Genomic DNA, 22,508 nt, shown 5'->3' on the forward strand with positions numbered 1-22,508 from the left:
TTTAATAGGAGAGGGGGCAGGGGCGGCGGTCTGATTGATGAGGCTGCCAGGCAATTTGAACCAACCTGTTAGTTACAAATTTTTGTTACGCAAAATTTAACACCCCATGGCTGGGGCCATAAGGAGGCTGCAAGTAGCCTCAGCTGCATTCTTCTTTGTGCTGGCCATTGCTCTTAAAGGACAGTTTAATTTGTGTAAGATACTGTTCCAGCTTGCTGTCTCCTTCATTGCCGGGGAAATGACTCTTCAGAGTCACCATTTTCTTAATGTTTTAAAAACCGGGGCTACATATCTGAAACCCTTTTTGTTTTTATTAGCTCCACATATCACTGGATTATTATAATGTGTCTGCCCTCTCTCTGTTGAGCATTTCTTTCCATCAGTCTCACTTTGGTGCGGATTTCCTTCTGAAGGTTGGCATTAGTAACTGTGAAATGATTCTTTATAAGAACAGTTCATGTCTCTACCTTCCTTTGACTGTTTTCAAACTTGCTAAGTGGTACCTGACTTTATTGCATTGTTTATTTTAGGGCTGCAAAAGTCCTGGAGGACCACCTATTCTGAGCCCTGGGGAGCCCAGTGAGGTTATCTGACTCGAGCTACACATCTCCTGTTTTTTAACCAATAATAATAATAATTTCCATTAACATTTTGAGTAATATCCTCAATGTGGTGAAATATTTTGAAAATACATGATAATAACCTTCCATCATATAGTGAATGCTACTCAGTATTAGCTGCTGTGCTGGACATTTTGTGTGTATTGGCTATGATCCTTGAGAGGACCTGTTGAGGCATTATTGACCGTATTTTCTAGAAGAGGAAAGTGAGGCTCAGATGTTCAATAAATTGTGCTAACATAATCAGGCTTGTTTTTGTGGGTACAAACCTGTTTCTTTGGCTTCATAATTTATACTTATCCCCTAAACCACGGTCTGGTCTTTTTTTTTTTTTTTACTTCAAAGTGATTTGGGGAGAGGGGCTAGACTGAAAGATATTTTGCATAGCTGAAATACATTAATTTGTACTCTCTTTTTTTCCCCCAACATCAGAAACACAGGAGTTTTCTTTTATATGGAAAATATTGCAGTGAAGATTCACAGCACTCAATTATGTGCGGCAAATTTACAAAAGTTGCGGAGATACAGGTTAACTATTCTTTTCAAAAGATACCCTAACAAAGTGTAAACTATTTCCCTGTGTAAATAGACTTCCTAATGTATTCCTTTTGATGAGTAAGCAAAGAGGTGTGTGGAAAACGTGATAAGATGAAGAGGAAGATTACAGTATCATCTCATCTGAAACTGGTAAATGAAATTGGATGACATACTCTCCTTTAGACTGTCATAGTGGGGGCAGCCTCTGGTTGAAGCCCTAAGCTAGTCTAAGAGAGGGTGATTAGTAAATCTGGAGTCCTTTTGTGACCTTCCTTCCCTCACTGTTTTCTATTTTTAAATTCCTTGGTTTATGGCCTTATCCCATTGGTAGAGAGTCAAGGAAGTGCTTCTAATGAAAGTTAAAACTTGCTCAGGCCATGGCTGGCTAAAGAGGATTTTAGAAATGGGAAAAGAAGTAGAGCATGTTGGAAAAGGCTGCACAACCTGTGTGATCATTAGTTAGCTCTCTAAAAGATCTACCTGGAATTATTCTAGTTGTATGTGTTTGATAGGTCCAAGTGTGTCTGTGTGTGTTTAAATTCTTCACTGAAAAATCACTTCCCCTTATCGTTTTCTGCTGATTCCCAGAGCTGTTTGTGATGCTGTGGGAAAGTCGATGGTATTTTTGTAAAAAAAAAAAAAAATATGACTAAAGAAATATTTTATGAATGAGAAAGAAAATTCCTGTTTTTTTTAATCAGTTTGTTTTTTTCTAGTTAGTATCATGTGTGAAGGAAAAGTTCTATTACAAAAGATGGAAGTCTCACAGAAGTAACATTGTTCAGTAATGTTTGAGTGTTTCACCTGCGTTTGCATAGTGGCTACCTAGCCTCATCAGAGGGTCAGAGAATGTAGCCCTCCAAGTAGCTGATTTGGAAAACATTACAGAGTGTTTGGATATAAGGTTTCCAGCACACTGCTTTGTGGGTGTTCTGCCTGTGGGAATAGTGTTTTTGAATGAATGGAAGGAAAAGGCCTAATTCCTGTTAAGGACTTTTGTGCAGAAGAAAATCAGAAGTCTTTTCTAAATATATAGCTTATGTTCTGAGCAGATGTGACATACCTTTGGGTATCTTGCATCGAACACAAAGCGCATTAACACAAAAAAGACATTTAATTATATATTTAGTAAATTATAGTCAGCAGAAGTTAAACATTTGTGAAAAGTCATAATTTAGCAAGTTAGTGAAGTTGCATAAAGAGGTTTGCCACAAATCTTGCAAGCTTGCCTTTTCCAAGAATGCATTGACAGTGTCTTTTTTAAGTTCACTTTTGTGTCTGCACTGCCCAGGACATTCAGTTCAGTTCAGTTCAGTCGCTCAGTCATGTCCGACTCTTTGCAACCCCATGAATCACAGCACGCCAGGCCTCCCTGTCCATCACCAACTCCCGGAGTTCACTCAAACTCATGACCATCGAGTCGGTGATGCCATCCAGCCATCTCATTCTCTGTCGTCCCTGTCTCCTCCCACCCCCAATCCCTCCCAGCATCAGACTCTTTTCCAGTGAGTCAACTCATCACATGAGGTGGCCAAAGTATTGGTGTTTCAGCTTTAGCATCAGTCCTTCCAATGTACACCCAGGATTGATCTCCTTTAGAATGGACTGGTTGGATCTCCTTGCAGTCCAAGGGACTCTCAAGAGTCTTCTCCAGCACCACAGTTCAAAAGCATCAATTCTTCGGTGCTCAGCTTTCTTCACAGTCCAACTCTCACATCCATACATGACCATGGGAAAAACCATAGTACATGCTTATTGAATGAATATGGGAAAGAGCAAGAATCAGTCATCAGTTGTGTGTTGAGACTGTATCCATATCAATGGTAATTTTTAATCATGGTTAGTGTATGCACTGGTGTGGTGGTATGGCTGCGAAACAAAAGTCCCAAAGATAGCTGTTTTGAACAACAAGCATTTATTATGTCAGTTTTCATGGGTCAGGAGTCCAGGAGCAGCTTGGCAGGGTGATCTCTGACAAGGCTCAAATCAGGCTATTAAGGTATTGACTGGAGCCATCATCTCAAGGCTGGATTGGGAGAGGAACTGCTTCCAAGGTCACTCAAGTGTTCGTTGGTAAGATTCAGCTCCTTGCAGGTCATTGGACCAAAGGCCTCTGTTCCTCACTGAGTGTTGTCTGGAGCCCATCTTCTGTTCCTTGTTACGCTGGCCTCACTGTAGCTCAGCTCACAACGTGGCAACTCACTTCCATCAGAGGGAGCAAGTGCGAGCCAGTCAGAAACAGCAGTCTTCTGAGACCCAGTCTGGGAAGTGACCCCTCTTTACTTTGGTCATATTCTAATCATTCACATTAAATCACTGAGCCCCACTCTGAAGGGGAGGAGATTACAAAAGGAATGACTAGCAGGAGCTGAGGATCCCTGTAGGTCATTTTAGATGCTGTCTGTAGTCAGAAGAGGGAACAGTGGTGTCCTGGGAGCACCTCCACCGGCAGAAGCAGGAATGCCAATACTTCATAACATGGTTACCTTTTACACACCTGGTATCAGCTCATGTCACACTTCTTCCAAGTGTGTGTGTGTGGATTCTCCCTCATGAGACTGAGCTCCTTAATGACAGGGGTCTTGTCCTGTTTGATTTTGTGACTATAGTGCACAAGCTGTTTGACCCTAGAATATTTAAAATGGAACCCGTGAATTAGAACACTCGCCTTCAGAGCAGGACTGGGTGGCATTTGTTCTCTTAATTGGTGGGACTAGCGGTAAAGAATCTGCCTGCCAGTGCAGTAGACGTAAGAGACATGGGTTCAATCCCTGGGTGGGGAAGATCCCTGGAGAGTGAAATGGCAACCCACTCCAGTATTCTTGCCTGGGAAATCCCATGGACAGAGGAGCCTGGTGGGCTACAGTGCATGGGGTCTCAAAGAGTAGGACAGCACAGGAAAGCAGAGCTGGAAATGTGGAAGGTTAAAGGCAAGTTGTTTGAGAGGTGATCTCAGGATGTGGAAGGCAAGCCTGATCCCTCCAATGGGACCTCTGAGACACGCATGGAAAGAGCGCCCCCCAGAGTCATCCATTGGAAGGACTTCTACTGAAAGGTGGAGGTATCCACCGTTGGCTTCTGTCCCCCTCTGCTGAAGGTTGTGTCGCAGAAGAATTAATTCCTCCTTACTCTGGGCCTCCCAGGCTCCCCTGGTCTTGGAGAATGCCTGGGACAGAAATGGAAAAATGCCTAATGGATGTGTTTGAGATGGGACGACGTTATTAGCAGCAGGTTTGAGCTTTCTCTGGGTACCACTGCAGCTGAGGCTGATGTTGGAGGGGATCAGATTGGGCCCTGAGGAAGGGGTTACAGGTCACCCTCAGGGTTCCTTACAATGGCAGAGGGCGACTGGGTCCGTTACACTGATCAGAGGCCTGATCACACATGGGGACTATAGACTTTGATGGTCACAGTGGGAAAAGGAGGGCGCTCAAAGCTTATAGCCCCTACCTGGGATATAAATGGATAAATCTCTTTGTGCAGGGGTTCCTGGAAGGTTTGTGCTATTTCACTTTACTGTTTCCACTTCAACAAAAGGACAACTGAGATGTTGATGTTTTGAAGAGTTATAATTGCCCTCACATATGCCAGCCAATGTCAGTGCTGTCCAGAGGAAGAGATTAGAAGTTCCTGTGTGTTGTCTTTATCAGGAAGACGCATACTGCCTGATTGTCTTCCTGATTTTAAATCTGATTTACTTTTTATCTAATTTTGAATCCAGCACTGTGCATTTGCACAGGGGGAGCCTTTCTGCCCACATTGTTGTAGGGAGATCTTTTGATTGTGCTTTTTATGAAGTTGGAATGTCTTTGCTTGAAGCATTGACCTAGACAAGAGTTGTGGTTACACGGTTACATGGCCAGCTGTTAAACGTGATCTTTTAAAAAATTTGAAAAGTTCATAAAATAACTAAAAGGATAGAGACTGACGTAGCAAATACCTCTATACCTGATATCTAGAATTAAACAATGTTTTCCTTTTGTCATTTTTCTTTAGTGTTTTTAATGAAAGCTATTGAACATTTTAACAAGCAAAAAACTTAGAATATGAAAGAAGCATGGCTGAAAACTCCTCCCCAGGCCCCTGTTCCCTTACCTCACTTCCCAGAAGCGACTCCCATTATCATTTTAGTGTGTATATTTCCAGTCGGATTTTATTCTCATAAATATTGTGTGGCTCCCCCCACCCAGAATTATTTTTTTTAACTTATATTTATCTTGATTCAAATAGATTTAATTCATTCATTTAAAATCCTGACTAGTGTTCCATCTTATGGATATACCGCAGTTTCCTTTATTCTTTCCCTTCATAAAGATGTTACCTGTTCCTAGTTTTTCGTTTGTTTGTTTTTATTATAAGAATGCTTCAGTGGATATTCATGTATGGATTTCTTGCTGCCTGTGTATAAGAAGTTAAGGATATGAGCTTAGAAGCAAAATTGCTGGGTTATATGGTATACACGTTTTCCACCTGATAGATATTGCTGACATTTTTCTAAAGTGCTTTAATCAATGTACACTTCCAGATTGCTATTCTCCTTCACACCCACCAGTACCTGGTATTTTGAAACTTTAAAAATTTTTGCTATTCTGATTGGTGTAAAGTGACTGTTGTGCTCTTCTATTTTGAATTATACTAAAGAGGCGGTATATCTTTTTATGTCTAGTGGCCATTAGGTCTCATCTTCTCTAATCTGTGGGTCTTTCCTTATGCCCATTGTTTTTATTTCCTTTTTTCTATTTATATATTTTACATATTCACTTCAGTTCAGTCACTCAGTCGTGTCCGACTCTTTGCGACCCCATGAATCACAGCACACCAGGCCTCCCTGTCCGTCACCAACTCCCAGAGTTCACTCAAACTCATGTCTATCGAGTCAGTGATGCCATCCAACCATCTCATTCTCTGTCGTCCCCGTCTCCTCCCACCCCCAATCCCTCTGAGCATCATATTAGGAATACCTAATTTCAGTCTGAAAGTTAAAGTTGCTCAGTTGTGTGTGACTCTTTGCGGCCCCATGGACTATGGCACCCCAGGCTCTTCCATCCTTGGAATTCTCCAGGCAAGAATACTGGAGTGAGTACCCATTCCCTTCTCTAGGAGATATTCCTGACTCAGGGTGGGTCTACTGAATTGCAGGCAGATTCTTTACCATATGAGCCACCAGGGAAGTCCAGTTTCAGTCTAGCCTTCCTTTAAAATTTATGACATCATTCAGAAGGCTTAAGTTCTGATACAGTCTAGTTTATCAGTCTTTTCGTGAGAGTTTTGCTTTTCGAACCTGTGTAGGAAATAGGTTCCTAAAAACAGGTCATAAAAATATCTCATACTTCACTTTTTCTTCTAAAATTTTTAAAGTTCCGTTTTGACATTGTTTCTCATTATCCTTCTTATTTATTTCTTAGTGTGGTGTGTAGTGTGAATTAAATTAAATTTTCCAGGTGGAAAGTGATTTTCCACCATACTGAGTTAATGTATCTTTTCCTCGTGTTGTTTTTTTGCTCCCTTCCCATCTGTGTAAGAGTCTGTTTGGGGGGTCTCTAGCTACCCCAGGCTGTTTATTTTCCAGTGAATACCACATGATTTAATTACTACAATTTTATAATAAATCTTGACTTCTTGAGGGCAAGTCCCCTCTTCTTGTTCTTTTATTCGGAGTTGATATGTATATTTTTTGACTATTTAGACTTCTGGATGACTTTTAGAAATCATTTGTGTAAGTCCACCAAACCAAATATACTTAGAATTTTTCCATTAGAATTCTGATGGCTCTTCAGATAAATTGGGGAAGCATTTGAGTCTTCCATCCGTGTATGGTATGTCTCCTATAATTCTGATATTTACTTGTGCCCATTAAAGTATTTTACAATTTTCATCGTACAGGTCTCATTCTTTTCTTTTTTACAGTGTTTTGCACATTTATTCTCTTTTTAATTAGCATATACATTGCATTAGTTTGTTGTCCAGCATAATAATTTGATGTATGTGCATGTTGTAAAATAATTGCCACCAAAAATTTAGTTATCATTTGTCACCTCTGATAGTTACACATTTTTCCCCCTGTGATGAGAACTTTTAAGATTTAATCTCTTAGCCACTTGCAAGTATTCAATACAGTGTTATAACTGTGGTCACCATGTTGTGCATTATATCCCCAGGACTGATTTATAGCTAGAAATGAGCACATCTGACCACCGTCACCCATTTTGCCCACCCCCCCCATGCTCTGCCACTGGCAACCATCAAGCTGTTCTGTTTCTTTGAGTTCCATTTTTTAGATTCCACATGGAAGTGAGATTATACAGTATTTGTCTTTCTCTGTCTTATTTCAGTTAGAATAATGCCTCCAGGTCCATCTGTGTTATTATAGATGGTAAGATTTCCTTTTTATGGCTGAATACTATTCCATTGTAGATATATACCACATTTTCTTTATCCATTTATCCATTGGTAGACACTTGGATTTTTTTCCATGTCTTAGCAATTGTAAATTACACTGAAATGAACATGAAGGAGCAGAAATTCCTCCCCAAATTCAGCATACGCCTGGAATGGGAAGACAATAGATATTAGCTATTAATGGTATCAAACTGGCTCTCAGGAATTGCTTATTTATTGCACATCTAACGTCCACCCACTTCGCTTACGGTTTTAAACTCCATGTAGTTGATTGTGTGAGAAATTTGCGCGTTTGTGAATGAACACAGCCTTAGAGCCTAGACACCAGAGTTCCAGGCTTTGTGGGATCAGCAATGACTCAGATCCCCTGTCTGCACAGAAAGAAATCACCTTTAACATACAATAGGTGCTATCAGTTACTGCATTCCAAGGCAAATCCTAGTTTAACCTCTGAAAGTAACTGAGCAGTGACTGTAGACCAGAAGCAGAAGGCCTCATCACTGACCTCAGAGCAGACCTGGCACTGTGTTTTGCTACCCGTTACATCGTGTATCCTGACTGCATTATACAAACCTTGTCCACTGCTGGTGACACTGACTTTCCCATGCTGTCAGGGTACTTCCACTCTGATTGTCCCAGTCGCCCAGGGGAATGCAAAGCAGGAAGGAAACATGCTAAACAATCAATGAACAAAGTTTTTTTTTTTTTCAAGTGAGAGGATGGGAAGTGGTAGGAGGGAAGTGCTGAAGCCGGGGGAGAATGCCGGCAGACGACAGAAAGACAGAAGCAGAGGAAGCTTTTGGGAAGAAAAACAAGAAAGGCTGCTGACGAAAAAATACTCCAGCAGAAGAAGGAAGAGGTGCTCCTTGCCAAGGAAAATGTGCTAATCTTATGCAGCTGAAACAGATATTTAAAGAAACATTGTAAGACTTTTGTGTTTAACTCCTTAATACTTAGGGCTTCCCAGGTGGCTCAGTGGTTTAAAAAAAAAAAAAAAATCCGCCTGCCAATGCAGTAGACACAGGAGATGCTCCTTTGATTCCTGGGTTGGGAAGATCTCCTAGAGGAGGAAATGACAACCTACTCCAGTATTCCTGCCTCAAGAATCCCGTGGACAGAGGAGCCTGGCAGACGTCCATGGGGACGCAGAATCAGACACCACTGGGCCACTGACCTCGCAGGCCTTAATACTTAATCTTGAAAAAAATATTTAATCTAAGGCACTCCTAGAGGAATCGGGGTACCCTGTGATTTCCATTAAGAACAAGACTTCTCTAAGTGTGAACCTGTCTTCTTGTGCAACAGTAGAAAACCAGGGTAACGTATTTTACTGTCTATATCAAATTGTCAGGTCCTTAGAGGAGAGGAAATATTGTTGTGAATATACGTTTTTAAATAGTTAACAGTTATATGGGGGCACTTCCTGTGACCTAATTATCTTGCATATTACGTAAATTAACTACTTTCATCCTCCTAACAGCTTTATGAAGTGGGCATTTTTCCCAATCCCATTTTACAGGTGAGAAAATAAAGGTATACAGGGGTTTGAAATGTGGCTGACATCACAGAGCTGGTAAGACGTGAAGTTGAAATTCAAATCCAAGCAGATTGGTCATAGTTTCCTTTTATCCACCACCCCAAAGGATCTCTCACTGGTTGTAATCCATCAATAAAATATATTGAACCATGTATTGAAGGTAGCACTGATTTATCAGTTTGGCTTTTTAAGTTCTGTGACCTCAGATATGCTGAGATGTTTCATAGAGGATGTGTAAATACCTACTAAAACCAAAACCTTACTTTTGTATTAGTACAATTCTAGGAGAAGGCAATGGCAAGCCACTCCAGTACTCTTGTCTAGAAAATCCCATGGACGGAGGAGCCTGGTGGGCTGCAGTCCATGGGGTTGCTACTAGTCGGACACGACTGAGCGACTTCACTTTCACTTTTCACTTTCACACATTGGAGAAGGAAATGGCAACCCACTCCAGTGTTCTTGCCTGGAGAATCCCAGGGATGGGGGAGCCTGGTCAGCTGCCTTCTATGGGGTCGCACAGAGTCGGACACGACTGAAGCGACTTAGCAGCAGCAGCAAGAGAGCTATAAACATGTGACTTACAGTCTCAGTCGCGTCCTGGCTTCCTAGAGAAAGAGCCCTTACACAGCAGAGCAGCCGTCTTCCTACCTCTGCTGCTGCCCTTCCCTCTGAAGAGTGTGAGAAGCTCAAGGACCATCCTGTCCCCGTTAGATGTTCTTCCACTTGCACTTACATCATTCATTTCACGTGATATTTCACTCGGTGAGAAAGTTCCCCCCGACTTCCCCAAAACCAGTGGCTGCATTTAATTCACTCTTTAGTAGTACTACTTTTCAATTATCGTTGAATTTGATAAAAATAGGATGGCAAGACAAAGATACCCTTTGGAAAATTGTTGCATAGTCTAAAGACTTCAGTCTTGTGGACGCAGCTGTTATGCCCATTTTAGAAATGCAAACATCTGCAGGTCTTGGGGAACCTTTTCCACTATATTTGGATGCCTTCACACTTGCTATGTACCCCGAAAGAGCAAAGCCTAATATGTGGAAACTCTAGTGGAGAAACCAAAATTCGGTGTTTTGCATTCTCCAGATGAAAGTGGGTTTTGGTTTAAGAGTTCGATAAATGGAATTACAGCAATGTGACCTGAACATGAGGATCTTACTTTTTTTGTACTTGTTTAAAAAGTTCATGTTTTCTAAGCATCCAGGACCTTATTAATGAGAGTGACAAGATAAACTTTCATCCATATACTGTCCCCCAAGAATTTATAGTGATTCATCTTCTGGTTTAAAAAAAACAAAAAAACACAGGCTTGCCATTGTGTTACGGGTTAGCAGTGTTACATCAGGTGTTCAGTGTTGTCATGATGTTCGGCTGTCTATGTAGGCATTTAATCTCTTTCACACAGGAATCTCAGATAAGCAGCTACAAGATGAGGGGAGAGAAAGCAGTTAAACTCTCTCCTACCTTCATCTACAAAGCCAGGTTGCTGCTTCCCCCTTCCTGGGCCCCTGACCATTCTCCCCATGGCTGCTAGAACAGATGAAACAAATCAAAATGCCTTTGAGGAGTCTAGTGCTTCCCTCTGCTTAATTTAAACCCCAATCAAGCCTAATTATCAGAGCCATATTACTTGCCGGCAATAATTCGCTTTGGGTGCAACTCAGAGCTGAGTTGAAAATTTTATTTTGCCTTCAGAAAATTGGTTTACCTTTAAATCCACCCCCCCCACAGATTTCCCTGAGGAAAATTGGCCCTCTTAATTTAGGTATCTTGTAATTTTTCTCATTAAAAAAAGTATGGCATGTGATATCATTAAATTTTTTTTTTCCAAATTGAAGTGACTTAAGTGGGTTGACATATGTGCCGCAGCATAATTGTGCTGTGTTTTTGGATCTCAAGTCAGTAATTACATCCATAAACTTATTGTCACTGGTAGAATATGTTAACTGGTCTTCGACACAAAATTCATTAATTTGAATCAATATGTAATGTTCTGAAATCCTCTAACAAAGGATCATTGACAGATATAATATGGTCTCAGACCCAAACGTTTCTCTATTAATGGCAGTGAAGGTAAACATTCTCTAAACAGCAGGTCAGCACTGTGATTCCCAGAACACACACGTTATGAAGCCTGAAAGAACTCTGAACTGTGACATGAGGCCAGCGATTGAATTCACTTGTTTTTAAAACAGGATGTCCTGGATATTTTTGATCTTTACAACATAGAGCTAACTTTCAGAGAAGGTCTTGGAATTTCAAGTGTTCAGATGCATCATGCCTCATCACAGATGGGAATGCTGGTCCAGGGAGGCTGAGTGACTGTCGGGGACGAGACCAGCCCCCCCCAGCTTGTCTTTTTCCACTACCCCTCAGAGAGTGCCAGAACGCCCTTCTCCTTGGAATCCTAGCGGATTAGATGCAGACTAGCTTTTCTACTTTCCTAATGTGGAATAACTTTAAAAGGCAAATGGAAATGTGCTGGGATTGGGAAGTAAATTTGAATTCAAAGCAAGAATTTAATCAGAAATCCAATCCCAGGGTTTTCTTTTGATTTGACACTGCGGACCTACCAAAATTACATTAATGGAAAACCTTGACAAAAGAAAAATCCCCGTCATTAGATACGTGGTGCTTCACAGATAATATCTAGTTCACCCTTTCAGCATTTCTGGGAATGGAAAGCCAGAGAAGAAGGGTACCATGTGACTTCAGAGGGGCGTGTCCACCGTGCCCAGGGCTAACACACAGCCCAGGTTGGGTGCAGTCAGGGCCAGTTTGAAGGTGGAGCAACACACGCTGGGGAGTAAACTGGGACTTGGCAGAGGAGCGGAGAGGGAAGGGAAGCTGCCCCGTGGGTGCAGCTGTTCACTTGCGCTCTGTGAGGCAATGGGTACCTTTTGTCTTTTCTCTGACCTCCGGTGTGTGCCCCTCCCTCTCCTCCTCCCTCCCCCCACTCTCTCTCTCCTTCCCCACTTCTCTTCCTCTCTTATCCCTCTCCGTCTCCATCCTCACTCCTCCTTCCTGTCTACCTCTGTCCCCCTACTTAGGGGATGCCTGCATCTCCCTTCTGTCTTTGGGGTGTCTGGTTGGGTTTGGCCCAGTGGAGGAGTGGTGATTGGAGGCAGAAATAGAAAAAGTGATGGAAGTCATTGTTCTCTGGAGGGATGCTCTTCTGAAGACGACCCTCCACACCTAGCTCTCCTTTTCAGGTTCTGGAAACAGCTCCTCCCTTTTGTCTTCTGACCTAGGGGAGGTGAAGGAACCCTCCCCCTAAGTAATTCCTGTGTCAGAATTTTCTCAGACCACCTCCTCTGAGGGTGCCTTCTGTTTCCTGCAGAAACTCTGACTGAAACACGGGGTATGGGTGAGCTGCTGCTTCATTTAAATGCGTGTGCTTCATTTGTCATTTTGATGATTATTTAAAATTATTTATCCAGCAGCAACCAACGGGCAGAACTATTAAGACAAAGTTCCTGGCATCGCAGAGCCTACAGAAAAAAAGACAAACACATACAAGGTACCATCAAGCAGTAATAACTGTTATGAAGTAAAGGAGGACAGGGGAAAGGGAGCTGTCGACTTAAAAAAATACACAGCGTGAGGGCTGCGAGGTAAGTTTTATTTGAGGCAGGAGGCGGACTGCAGCCTGGGGGTCAGCACCTCAGATAGCTCTGACCTGCTCCGAAGAGGCAGGGGGGAGATCAGCACGTAAGTGATTTTGGTGAAGGGGGGAGACATGCAGTCAAGCACATATTCTTTTCAGGTTTCTGCTAGTCACAAACGGCAGTCATCACCATGGATTTTAGTGCTTTTCCAGATACAAGGAGATACAAGAAATGGGCTCATAATTGGCCCCTTAAAGTATCTAACTAGCGGAAGACCTGTCCTGCCAGTTCTTCCCTGAGTACCTGCTCGCATGTTCAGTCGCTCAGTCGTGACCGACTCCGTACGACCCCATAGACAGAAGCCCACCAGGCTCCCCCGTCCCTGGGATTCTCCAGGCAAGAACACTGGAGTGGGTTGCCATTTCCTTCTCCAATACATGAAAGGGAAAAGTGAAAGTGAAGGCGCTCAGTCGTGTCCGACTCTTCACGACCCCATGGACTGTAGCCCACCAGGCTCCTCCGTCCATGGGATTTCCCAGGCAAGAGTACTGGAGTGGGGTGCCATTGCCTTCCCCTCCCTGAGCATAGAGTACCTCATTTCTGACCTCCACTCTGAGCTCCTTTCCTGGGGTGTTGAAAATCAGCAGCTGCAGCAGCATGTGATTTAACTCCTTGTAGAGGTAGATGGCAAGTGCTAAGGTGTAGTTGACAGAGTGATGGGTCCCTTTAGAAAAGGGGACAGGTGAAGTTTCCAGAATGGAGTGAATAGGCTGTAATTTACAAAAACATTTTTTTAAAAAGGCTTTTTTTTTTTTTCAGTGAAGGGCATCTCTAGGACTCTGAGCTGGGAAGGGGCTTGGAGGGCTCTAGGAATAGCACAAAGACCAGTGTGGCTCAAGTGAGTGAGGGGGAGCCCCTGGAATTCAGAAAACATGGGTTGCCTGATGCTTTATAGGATCCAGGAGGACTTGGGGTGACTGGAAAGGAAAGGTTTGAAGAATAGTGATATTATTTATATATTTATTAGGGTGGCTTTGTCTGCTGTTCGGAGGACACTCTTCAGAGGCCCAAAATAGCAGAACACAGATAGGCGCCTATTGCTGGTATCTGGATGAGTTGGATGGTGTTATCGGGTTGAATTGCATCTCCCCTGCAGATATGTCGAAGTCTTACCCTCTCTTTTTGAGAATGTGTCCTTATTCGGACATAGGGTCTTTACAGTCAGTGATCAAGTTTACAAGAATCTTTTGCGAGATCTCTAATCCAGTATAACTAATGTCCTTACAGTTAAGGAGATATTTGTATGTAGCGACAGAGGCGCAGAAAGGAAAGGCTAAGAGACGTGGGACGAAGATTGCGGTCTAGAGGCCAAGGAGAGAGGCTGGAACAGCCTCCCCTCACCGCCCTCAGGAGAAACCAGCCTTGCTGACGCCTTGATTTTAGATTTCTAGCCTCTAGAACTGTGAGATGGTAGAACCCTGTTGTTTAAATCACCCCATTTGTGGAATTTTGTCACAGGAGCCCTAGGAACCAAATACAGAGAAATGACTTGGAAGAGATTGATAATGGTCAGAAGGACTGAATTTGAGATACCTTCTGAAGTTAACACCAGGAGGATTTGCTGGATTGGAGAGGAGTGGTGGGGTTGATGTGTGGCCCGTGGGAACTGAGTTTAAGGATGGGATGGCCGGTGACCATTGGGTGAGTGGCGGTGCCCTTTCCTGGAGATTAGGAACACTGAGGAAGACAGTCTTGGGGGACAGAGGTCCAGAATTGGGTCAGGGACTTGTGAGTTTGCAGTCCCTGTTTGCCATCTCAGAGTAGGCAATTATAGAGGGGGGGAGATGTCATAGCAGAGTCATAAATGGTGGCCGCTCCCTCCCCCACAAACGCTGCAGTGCCCGGCCCGTTCACTTCCGAGAGCTGCTCCTCCAGGTGCTGTGGACTCCAGGGTGCGCAGAGATGATCCTGTCAGCCCACAGATGCTTTATGTGAGGTTTAATGTATTTTTCTTAATGTTTGTATGCTCAATCATGTCCAACTCTTTGTGACCCCATAAACTGTAGCCCACCAGGCTCCTCTGTCCATGGGTTTCCCCAGGCAAGAATACTGGACTGAGGTGCCTTTTCCTCCTCCAGGGGATCTTCCTGAACCAGGGATTAAACCCACGTTTCCTGTGTCTCCTGCATTGACAGGTGGATTCTTTACCACTGCATCACCTGGGAAGTTCTTTTTTCTTAATATATACTAGAAAAAAAATATGTAGCTAGCACAACCAAGCCATGATTTCAATATGTTATTACTTAGGCCATCATTAAAATTTGAATATGTAAGGTTTTAAAAACCAGAGTCATCTTTTTAAAGACAACAGTTAAGAAATGAGTAGTATATATATGTAGCAGATGCAATAGAATACATTGTACGTGGATATGGGGGGAAAATAAATGACTAAAGTTTGGGACACAGTCTAAAGCCTTCGTAAGGAGTTACTAGGTGATTCCTACCTCATGACAGTTTTTGTTTGTTTTTTGGCCACATGCCATGCAGGGATCTTAGTTCCTAGACCAGGGATTAAACCTGAGCCCCTGCAGTGGAAGGGCCAGGTCTTAACCGCTTTGTTCTGTTCTGTTCTGTTCTAACTGCAGGTCAAATCAATAGACTTAGCAGTAGAGACCAGCATTTGTTTAAAAAAGAGTTAAACTAGATAAAAAAGTAGAGCATACTGCTGGTGGTATTTGGAGGCATAATTTCATGAGGCAAAATATCTTTCTCAATGAACATCACAGTGAGAAGTTAGAAAGTCTCTGGGTTTGCTTTCATAGTTGCAAGTGTCACTTCCCCTGTCCTGTTTTGGTGACTCTGTTTTTGGCTCTCCTCTTGAGCCAACTTGAAAAACTTGGGTTTGTAAGGAGACAAGAAAAAATGATGTACTTTCATTTTTACAAGGTCATGAGTAGTTTTCGTAACTATTTCATAACTCCTATTTCATAGTAGGTTTTCATAAATTACTGTGAGATTAGTTCCATGGGTTTTAGAAGCTTATGATATCATCATTGAAAATATATAGCCCATTTCTTCCATGTTCATTTGGGTTTCTGATCCCTATTTTGATACACCTGGTAATTGCTAGATCTCCGGAGCTTGTGAATTCTTCCAATAGATTTATTTGCATAGAGTTTTTTGACTGCATGGTCCTAGATTGCTTTATTGATGTGCCTTTACCAGGACCTGTTTGCAATAGTTTTGTTGTACATACTTAAGTCTAATGTTGAGTAAGAATTTTGATTGAAAGTGATATATATTTATTCAAAGGAAAGGATGTCTCAAGGTTGTGTGAAAATGTTTATTCTTATACAAGAGTGCATGTGATTCTTTTCAGAATTAAAACTCCTTTGAATGGATCTTTAAGAAGTCCTCTAGGAGCCCTTGTAGCAATTGTGTGATATTTCCTTTTTTTTTTTCCTATGATAAAATATCTAGGCTGGAAATGTCTAATGAGATATTTCTTTAAAAAATAATGCCAAAATTATACATACACTTAGTTTTAAATTTTCCCTGTGGCTCTAATTTTGAGATAGAGTAACTTATACCTGATTTAAAGAGTTAGGCGTTTAAATAATCTGATGTCAGCTGCTGAATTCATTGGGCACCCATTATTTCACACCTGATATACTGTTTTCCACAGAGCATTCTTGTAAATTTGTTTATGTGATGCAAATTAGGCTAAAGTACTACCCGATCAGATCTGTAATGTTTAGGGAACAATAATTTCTCTAAAAGTATAGTTTGCAGCGTTCAGGGATGTTTATATTTCTAAAATGACTTACTTAACAGGAGAAGCCTTGATAAAAACATTTAGCATGGAGCTGATAGATGTCTCATTAAATTTCCAGAAGATGCACATGTCATCTTTCAATAGTTTATTTACATAACTGAGGGCTGCTACTTTTATTAGTGGTGGTTATCACAGCAAAATGATTTAGTAAGTGGACCTAAGTCATAGAAGATGCTTCTGTTTCTAGAAACTAATGGTGAGGAATCCAACCCTCCTCCTTGGCCCCCTACCCTGGCAGTAAAGAGCCCCTGATTACATATGTAAATAAGTCATTCAGTTGAGAGTCCCTTTGGATCCAAGGTCCAATCTGTTATTTTGCCAGTGTTGATGACATTAGCCAGGAGGTAAAGGGTACCAAGAGACTGAAGTCTCAGCCTGGAATGACAGATACCAGAGACCAAAGGCTGTCTTTTAAGAGGAGAAGTGGATTCTTGGGACTAAGAATTTAGGAAAAGAAAATAAAGACACAAATTTTGTCTTTAATCTTTGCCTGAGTGATAGAATTTAATGTTTCTCTTGAACGTGGCCAGCTATACGAATGAATATGCTGTATAAGGATGTTGGTTTCATGACATCCTATTTTTGAGAGCCCTGTTTCCTATTTAAAGAATGTAAAATATTTCATAATTGAACTCATGAAGTTGATTTTGCTCAGATATGTGTTGTTTGTACCTGTCTTGGATGTAGGAATCTGGCTTAAAATAAGAAAGGAAAGCTTTTAAATTAAGGTCTCCCTAAAGTGAAGAAGGCAGCATGTCCAGTCTGTAATGAATTGGGTTCTTCTCAAAGGTTCCTATCTAGGGCATAGCTATGGCCACCTTTCTACAAAGCCTTACTGACCACCACCAACTTTTTGTCAACAATAGAATACAGTGTGACTGTTTTTGAAAATTAAGATTAGGTTAACACATGAGTCATATGGAGAGAAACTTGCTGTGAGCTGTTCAGAATTCCCTTATTTCTGTTCCATATGCAATTCATTAAAATGACATTAATACTGCAGGCTGTTCTTTGGTTTCTATTAAGATGTATTACTGGAAGAGATAAAAAGATGTATTACTGGAGTCTGTGTAAATATATTGATTATCTCATAGGCCTGTTTGTTCACCACAAGCAGAATATTGTAACAGAGTACCTGATAATGAACGAGACAAAATGGAGACGGGTTTTAAAAACACACCGGCCCCCTCCATTCCCCTTGAAGAATGTGCCTGCTCTCTTTAAACCAGCCTTTCACTAACTGGGAGTCTAAGATTGAGGTTCTCAGTTTAATATCAGCATCTGCCCCCTGCTGAGTTCATGGTGCAATTAGCTAATTAAAAAAAAATAACATTTTTCACCTTGAAGTCAGAAGAAGAGCAATAAACCACAGGCTTAGGATTTAGTTAATTTGCACATTGACTGTAATTGTGTATTTAATGCCAAGATTAACTTTTTTTTTTCCTGATGAGTGGGAGCCTGGCACTGCACACTGGAACTCTTAAATCAGTTATAATCATTCCATAGGGAGCTTGATAAGAGCAGATAGTTCTATAGATATATTAATGAGGATACTTATTTATTTACATCTGGTAACTTTTTTAAGGAGAAAAAGCCTTAAAATCACTTTATGATAAACCATTAAATTTAAAGGAGACTTCAGGTTAAATAATCTGTAATTTAAAAAAATTATTTCTCATGTAAAATCCATTGATTCTATTGAACAGAAAGTCATACTCAATTTTTGTTTGTTTTTGTTTTTCCAAATATTCAGTGACTTAATGAGAACAATTTCTGCTGTCAAAGCTTTTGCTATCTTTTCTAGGTCAACTAAGATTTAAAACTATTGCCTTGCATTTTCTTCCGGAAGAGGGTAGGGAAAGAATGCATGCTGGCAGGGCAGTTAGTAGGAAAAACATAACCCTGCCTTGCAATCTGCTACTTATGACATTTCCTTTTTGAAAGGTAAGTGTTACACTTTGGATGCCGAAGCAGTGATGGTTGGCAATTCAAGTGGGTGTGATTGATCCATGTCTTTAAAGTAATAGCACTGTTATTCTTAGGAGAAAAAAAGAAAAGAATTCTCAAGTATGGTAATACAGACTCTGCATTTTTACTAATGTGGAAGGTCTTTTCACTCTTCTCTGTGAGCAGATGCTAACACTCATCCGACAGATATTTCGCTCCCTATGGAGATGTTCACTTGGACCAGGGGCTTTACTTCCAGGGGTTTACTGAGACCATCTCTCTGTGGCTTTCATCTCCCTGCCCCTGAAGTCACTGCCCATGGTAGATTGTGCTTGCTTCTTAAATTCTTGTTTACTGTTGCCCAACTTTGAAAGATGGAGAACTGAAACTCTATTCCATGCATGGGAGCCCCTATTCCAAACTCTTCCTTTGAAATACAGTTGCTTGGGTTTCTTTTGGTGTGTGTGTTTGACATGGAATGAGCAGTGGGAGGTGTTAAGTCTTTCTCTGTGGCCCATTTATCATGTGTGTGTGTGTGTGTGTGTTTACAAGGGTTGATCTAAGGAGAAGACCGCCCTTCTACACAGGTTAGGTTATAAACTTAATTCTCAATCTCTGAGCCAGTAAAACTTAATTGCTTTCAGGGATAGAGCTTTTCATGGCTGCCAGATACCAGGAATTCTGCCAGGATGACGAAGAGAGGAGCTTCTAAGCCAAGAGAGTTTTTATGATTAGGGGAAAGATTGTAATTTCTGTATCTTTTTGGTGTTAACCACATGAGTGGCAGGTTTAAGAATGTATTCTGCTACTCTAGGAAGAATGACTTCATGTTCAGCTAAATTATGCTTCAGTTTTCCTTAATATCCTTGATATAATTAGAGTCAATATCGGGTAATAGGAAAATGCAGACTTGATGGGAAATGTGATACTGGCCTGTGTTCATGACTATCACACACATGCGTAGGCAAGGCTGTTTTTAATAAAATGACTTGCACATGGCCTGCACCTTTGTGGGCGGGGGGGGATGTTGTATCTTGTGTTTTTATTGCTGGATTTTAGCTGAAACAGACAAGTACAGTGCTGTTAAACGCTGTCCCTCTCCCTTTTCTGACCATTTCCCCATCATCCCACGCCCTGCCTTCTCCTCTCCCACCTCATTCATCCCCATCTTCCATTCCCTGTCAGGAAGGGCAGCCTCCGAAGAGTCATTTCAACTCAGCCCGACATCGCCAGAGACTAGTGGAACCCGCTGCTTCAAAAGTGAGTGTGTCCTGTGGCATGGTGCATGGCAGTGTGGTCCCTGTGAGGAAATGGGGGTTGTGGGCCTTTGTTTATGCTGGTGCCTTGGATGGGCTTAGAGGAGGCAAGGTCTTCTCTACTGATTGAAGACCGTCCACATCAAAGGAGTTGTGGTGTCGAGCCACCAGACCTGGAAACCAGCAAAACCCCGATAAGTAGCACCTGCTGGTTTCCGTGGTTGTAATCACCCCGCCCCCCCCCCCCCACAGCAAATTTCAAGCAGCCGTGTGACAAAGGTGACCTCAGGGCTGGGCAGAGGTGCCCCATAGAGCTCTGTTATATCCAGACACAGTTGACATACTTCCACGTTAAAATATAGCAAAATAATTAGGAAGTGAACCGTTTTGGGTATCTCATCTTTATTTTCAATATAATGTATTTCATTGGAAGTTTAGATAGTTTTAATCAACAATAACGGCTGTTTTTAACAACAGGCTTGTAAAATTCCTGAAAATTTGACCCAGCTGGTGTATGTGGGCTCTAGTAGAGCAGTTCCACATGTGATATATTTGCTGAGAATAGTCTCAAGCCAGTTTCGTCATGTTCAGCTCTAATGGTCTACAGAAGAGTGGCTGAGGTTTTGAGCAAGGATTTGCTCTTCCTACACAGCTTGAGGAGGTCACAAGTCTATTCTGCTGCACACAGACTTTTATTAAAGAGACATTTGCTGGCAAACAGGCACAGGATGTTTCTGCAGCCTGTCCTGTAAACTCGGCGAAGGGCTCTGCTCTCAAGCCTTTTGGGTGCTCCAGCCAGATCTCTTTGGAGGGTTCCACTTAAGGTGGAGGAGCTGACAGCTCTCTGGAGACAGGATGCTCTCATTTCTATGGTGGGCATCGTTCACTGGAGCCCCTCTACCCCAGCTGCTGAACATAAGGCCATGGCACAGCGGGGCCTCGGTGCCAGACCTCAGGGTCCGATTTGCAGACCTTCGTAGATTCTTAGGCTCTGTTCATGCAAGGGTAGAGAGTATCTGTAAACTGACTTTGCCAGGCCACTTACCTTAAATACCACTAGTGTCAACAATGAAAGCCTGTTTCTAAGATCCATTATATTGACCAGGAGACCACTGATTTTGATTTCAGCAATGAAAACCCATTTCAGTATGAGCATACGCACGCACTGGTGTGACTGAGACATGGATACCTCTGATGTAATGCTAATTGACCACCCTGGGGGAGTCAGTGATTAGGATATAATTTTTAATCAATATATAATATTACATTGCCTATGTGGAAGTGGCCCCCAAATGTCATAGCATTTTGTGACATTTAGTTAGTACCTGGGGTGTCTCCTCCCCCTCCCAAGTTCTAAACAACTCAGTTTGACTCAGGGTCCTTACGATGAAGTCATGAAAGTTTGTGAGGGGAAAAAATAAACTAGCTCTGAATAAGTTGGATGGTTTCACATTGTAAGAGGTGAATCTTGCTAAGGTAGAGCCTAGCTCAGAGAACACCAGGTCCTTCTCAGACCCAGCCTGAGAGTTTTCATCAATGAGGCAGTAGCACGTCCTGTGGTTAAGCATATCCCCTGTAATATCCAGCATGTTCCTCTTGGTCAGTGGTGTGTTAAGGACTCAAGTTGGCACATGCTTTTGTTCCTCCTCTTTCTTTTTTCCTGTGTTCATTTCATTCTGCCTTGGCATTTTCGGAAATACTACTGTGCCTCCCCATGCAAAGTGTTGTCTGTTATACTGTGAATCAGACAGGCTTCTTCTATTGAGTCTTTGTTCCGTTTTGTTTTGTCTTGAGTCAGAATCATGGCTTCTTTTTCTAGACACGCTCTAAGAAGAGCTCATTAAACTGCTAAAAAGAGGATATCTGGTGCCTTAATGTGCTGTGTAAATAGGTTCAGCCAATATTCACAAATAGGCTTTAAAGGTCAAATCCTTTCTTCCCCCAAATACTGCAGTGCTAGAAATTTAAGAAAGGCCTAAAATTTTTTTTCTAACCTTAGGAACTGATGACAGGAAATACATTTGCTGTGTGGATTGGTTACTTGGGCAATGAATATAAAATGGAAATGTGCATTAGTGTAGCCAGTGACCTTTTGTTATAAGCACATTGGTGCTTAGACTCTTGACGGTGCATTACCTTCAACTCAGTAACCTGAGTTGATATAAAGAACCCTGGCAGATTCTGGGGTCAGTAATAACTTACAGTAAACCAGCTACTAAAGTTTTTGAGAATATGGATTCTGTTGAGTCAGCATTGCAATCTGGGGAGAAGTGTGATCAAGCAGAGATACTTGGCTTCCCATTAGCAGTATGGAGTGGTGAGGAAGAAGATCCTTGACTGGGATGTGCATTAGGTTTTGTCGTAAGCCAGCTCTGTGACTGTGGGCCGCCACATAACACTGAGCCCCCATGGCTCAAGATTCTCTCTTCTATGAAATGCGTGGGCGTGCTAAGTCGCTTTAGTTGTGTGTGACTCTCTGCGACCCTATGGACTGTAGCCTGCCAAGCTTGTCGGTCCATGGGATTCTCCAGGCAGGAATACTAGAGTGGGTTGCCATTTCCTTTTCCAGGAGATCTTCCCAACCCAGGGATCGAACCTGCATCTTTTATATCTCCTGCACTGACAGGCAGGTTCTTTTACCACTAGCGCCACCTGGGAAGCCCATAAAGTGAAAGTCACTCAGTTGTGTCTGACTCTTTGTGATCCCATAAACTGTATAGTCCATGGAATTCTCCACGACAGAATACTGGAGTGGGTAGCCTT

The 22,508-nt window shown here is 42.1% G+C and overlaps 1 protein-coding gene across 10 annotated transcripts in view; it reads left to right on the forward strand.

Moving 5' to 3' along the window:
* Positions 1-22,508, forward strand: part of MAST4 (microtubule associated serine/threonine kinase family member 4) — a 642,435-nt gene that overhangs the window by 284,009 nt on the left and 335,918 nt on the right. For 5 of the 10 annotated variants that reach the window (XM_055421937.2, XM_055421941.2, XM_055421938.2 and 2 more), the window contains one exon: positions 19,675-19,749. The exons of the other annotated variants lie outside the window; for them this stretch is intronic. In XM_055421937.2, coding sequence (XP_055277912.2) covers positions 19,675-19,749 — 75 coding nt within the window. The remainder of the gene's footprint in view (positions 1-19,674; positions 19,750-22,508) is intronic. 10 annotated transcript variants of the gene reach the window in all.

The sequence above is a fragment of the Moschus berezovskii genome, chromosome 18 (genome assembly GCF_049115385.1).
Source record: "Moschus berezovskii isolate FMDL1 chromosome 18, NW_MosBer_1.0, whole genome shotgun sequence".
NCBI classification, from domain to species: Eukaryota; Metazoa; Chordata; class Mammalia; order Artiodactyla; family Moschidae; genus Moschus; species Moschus berezovskii.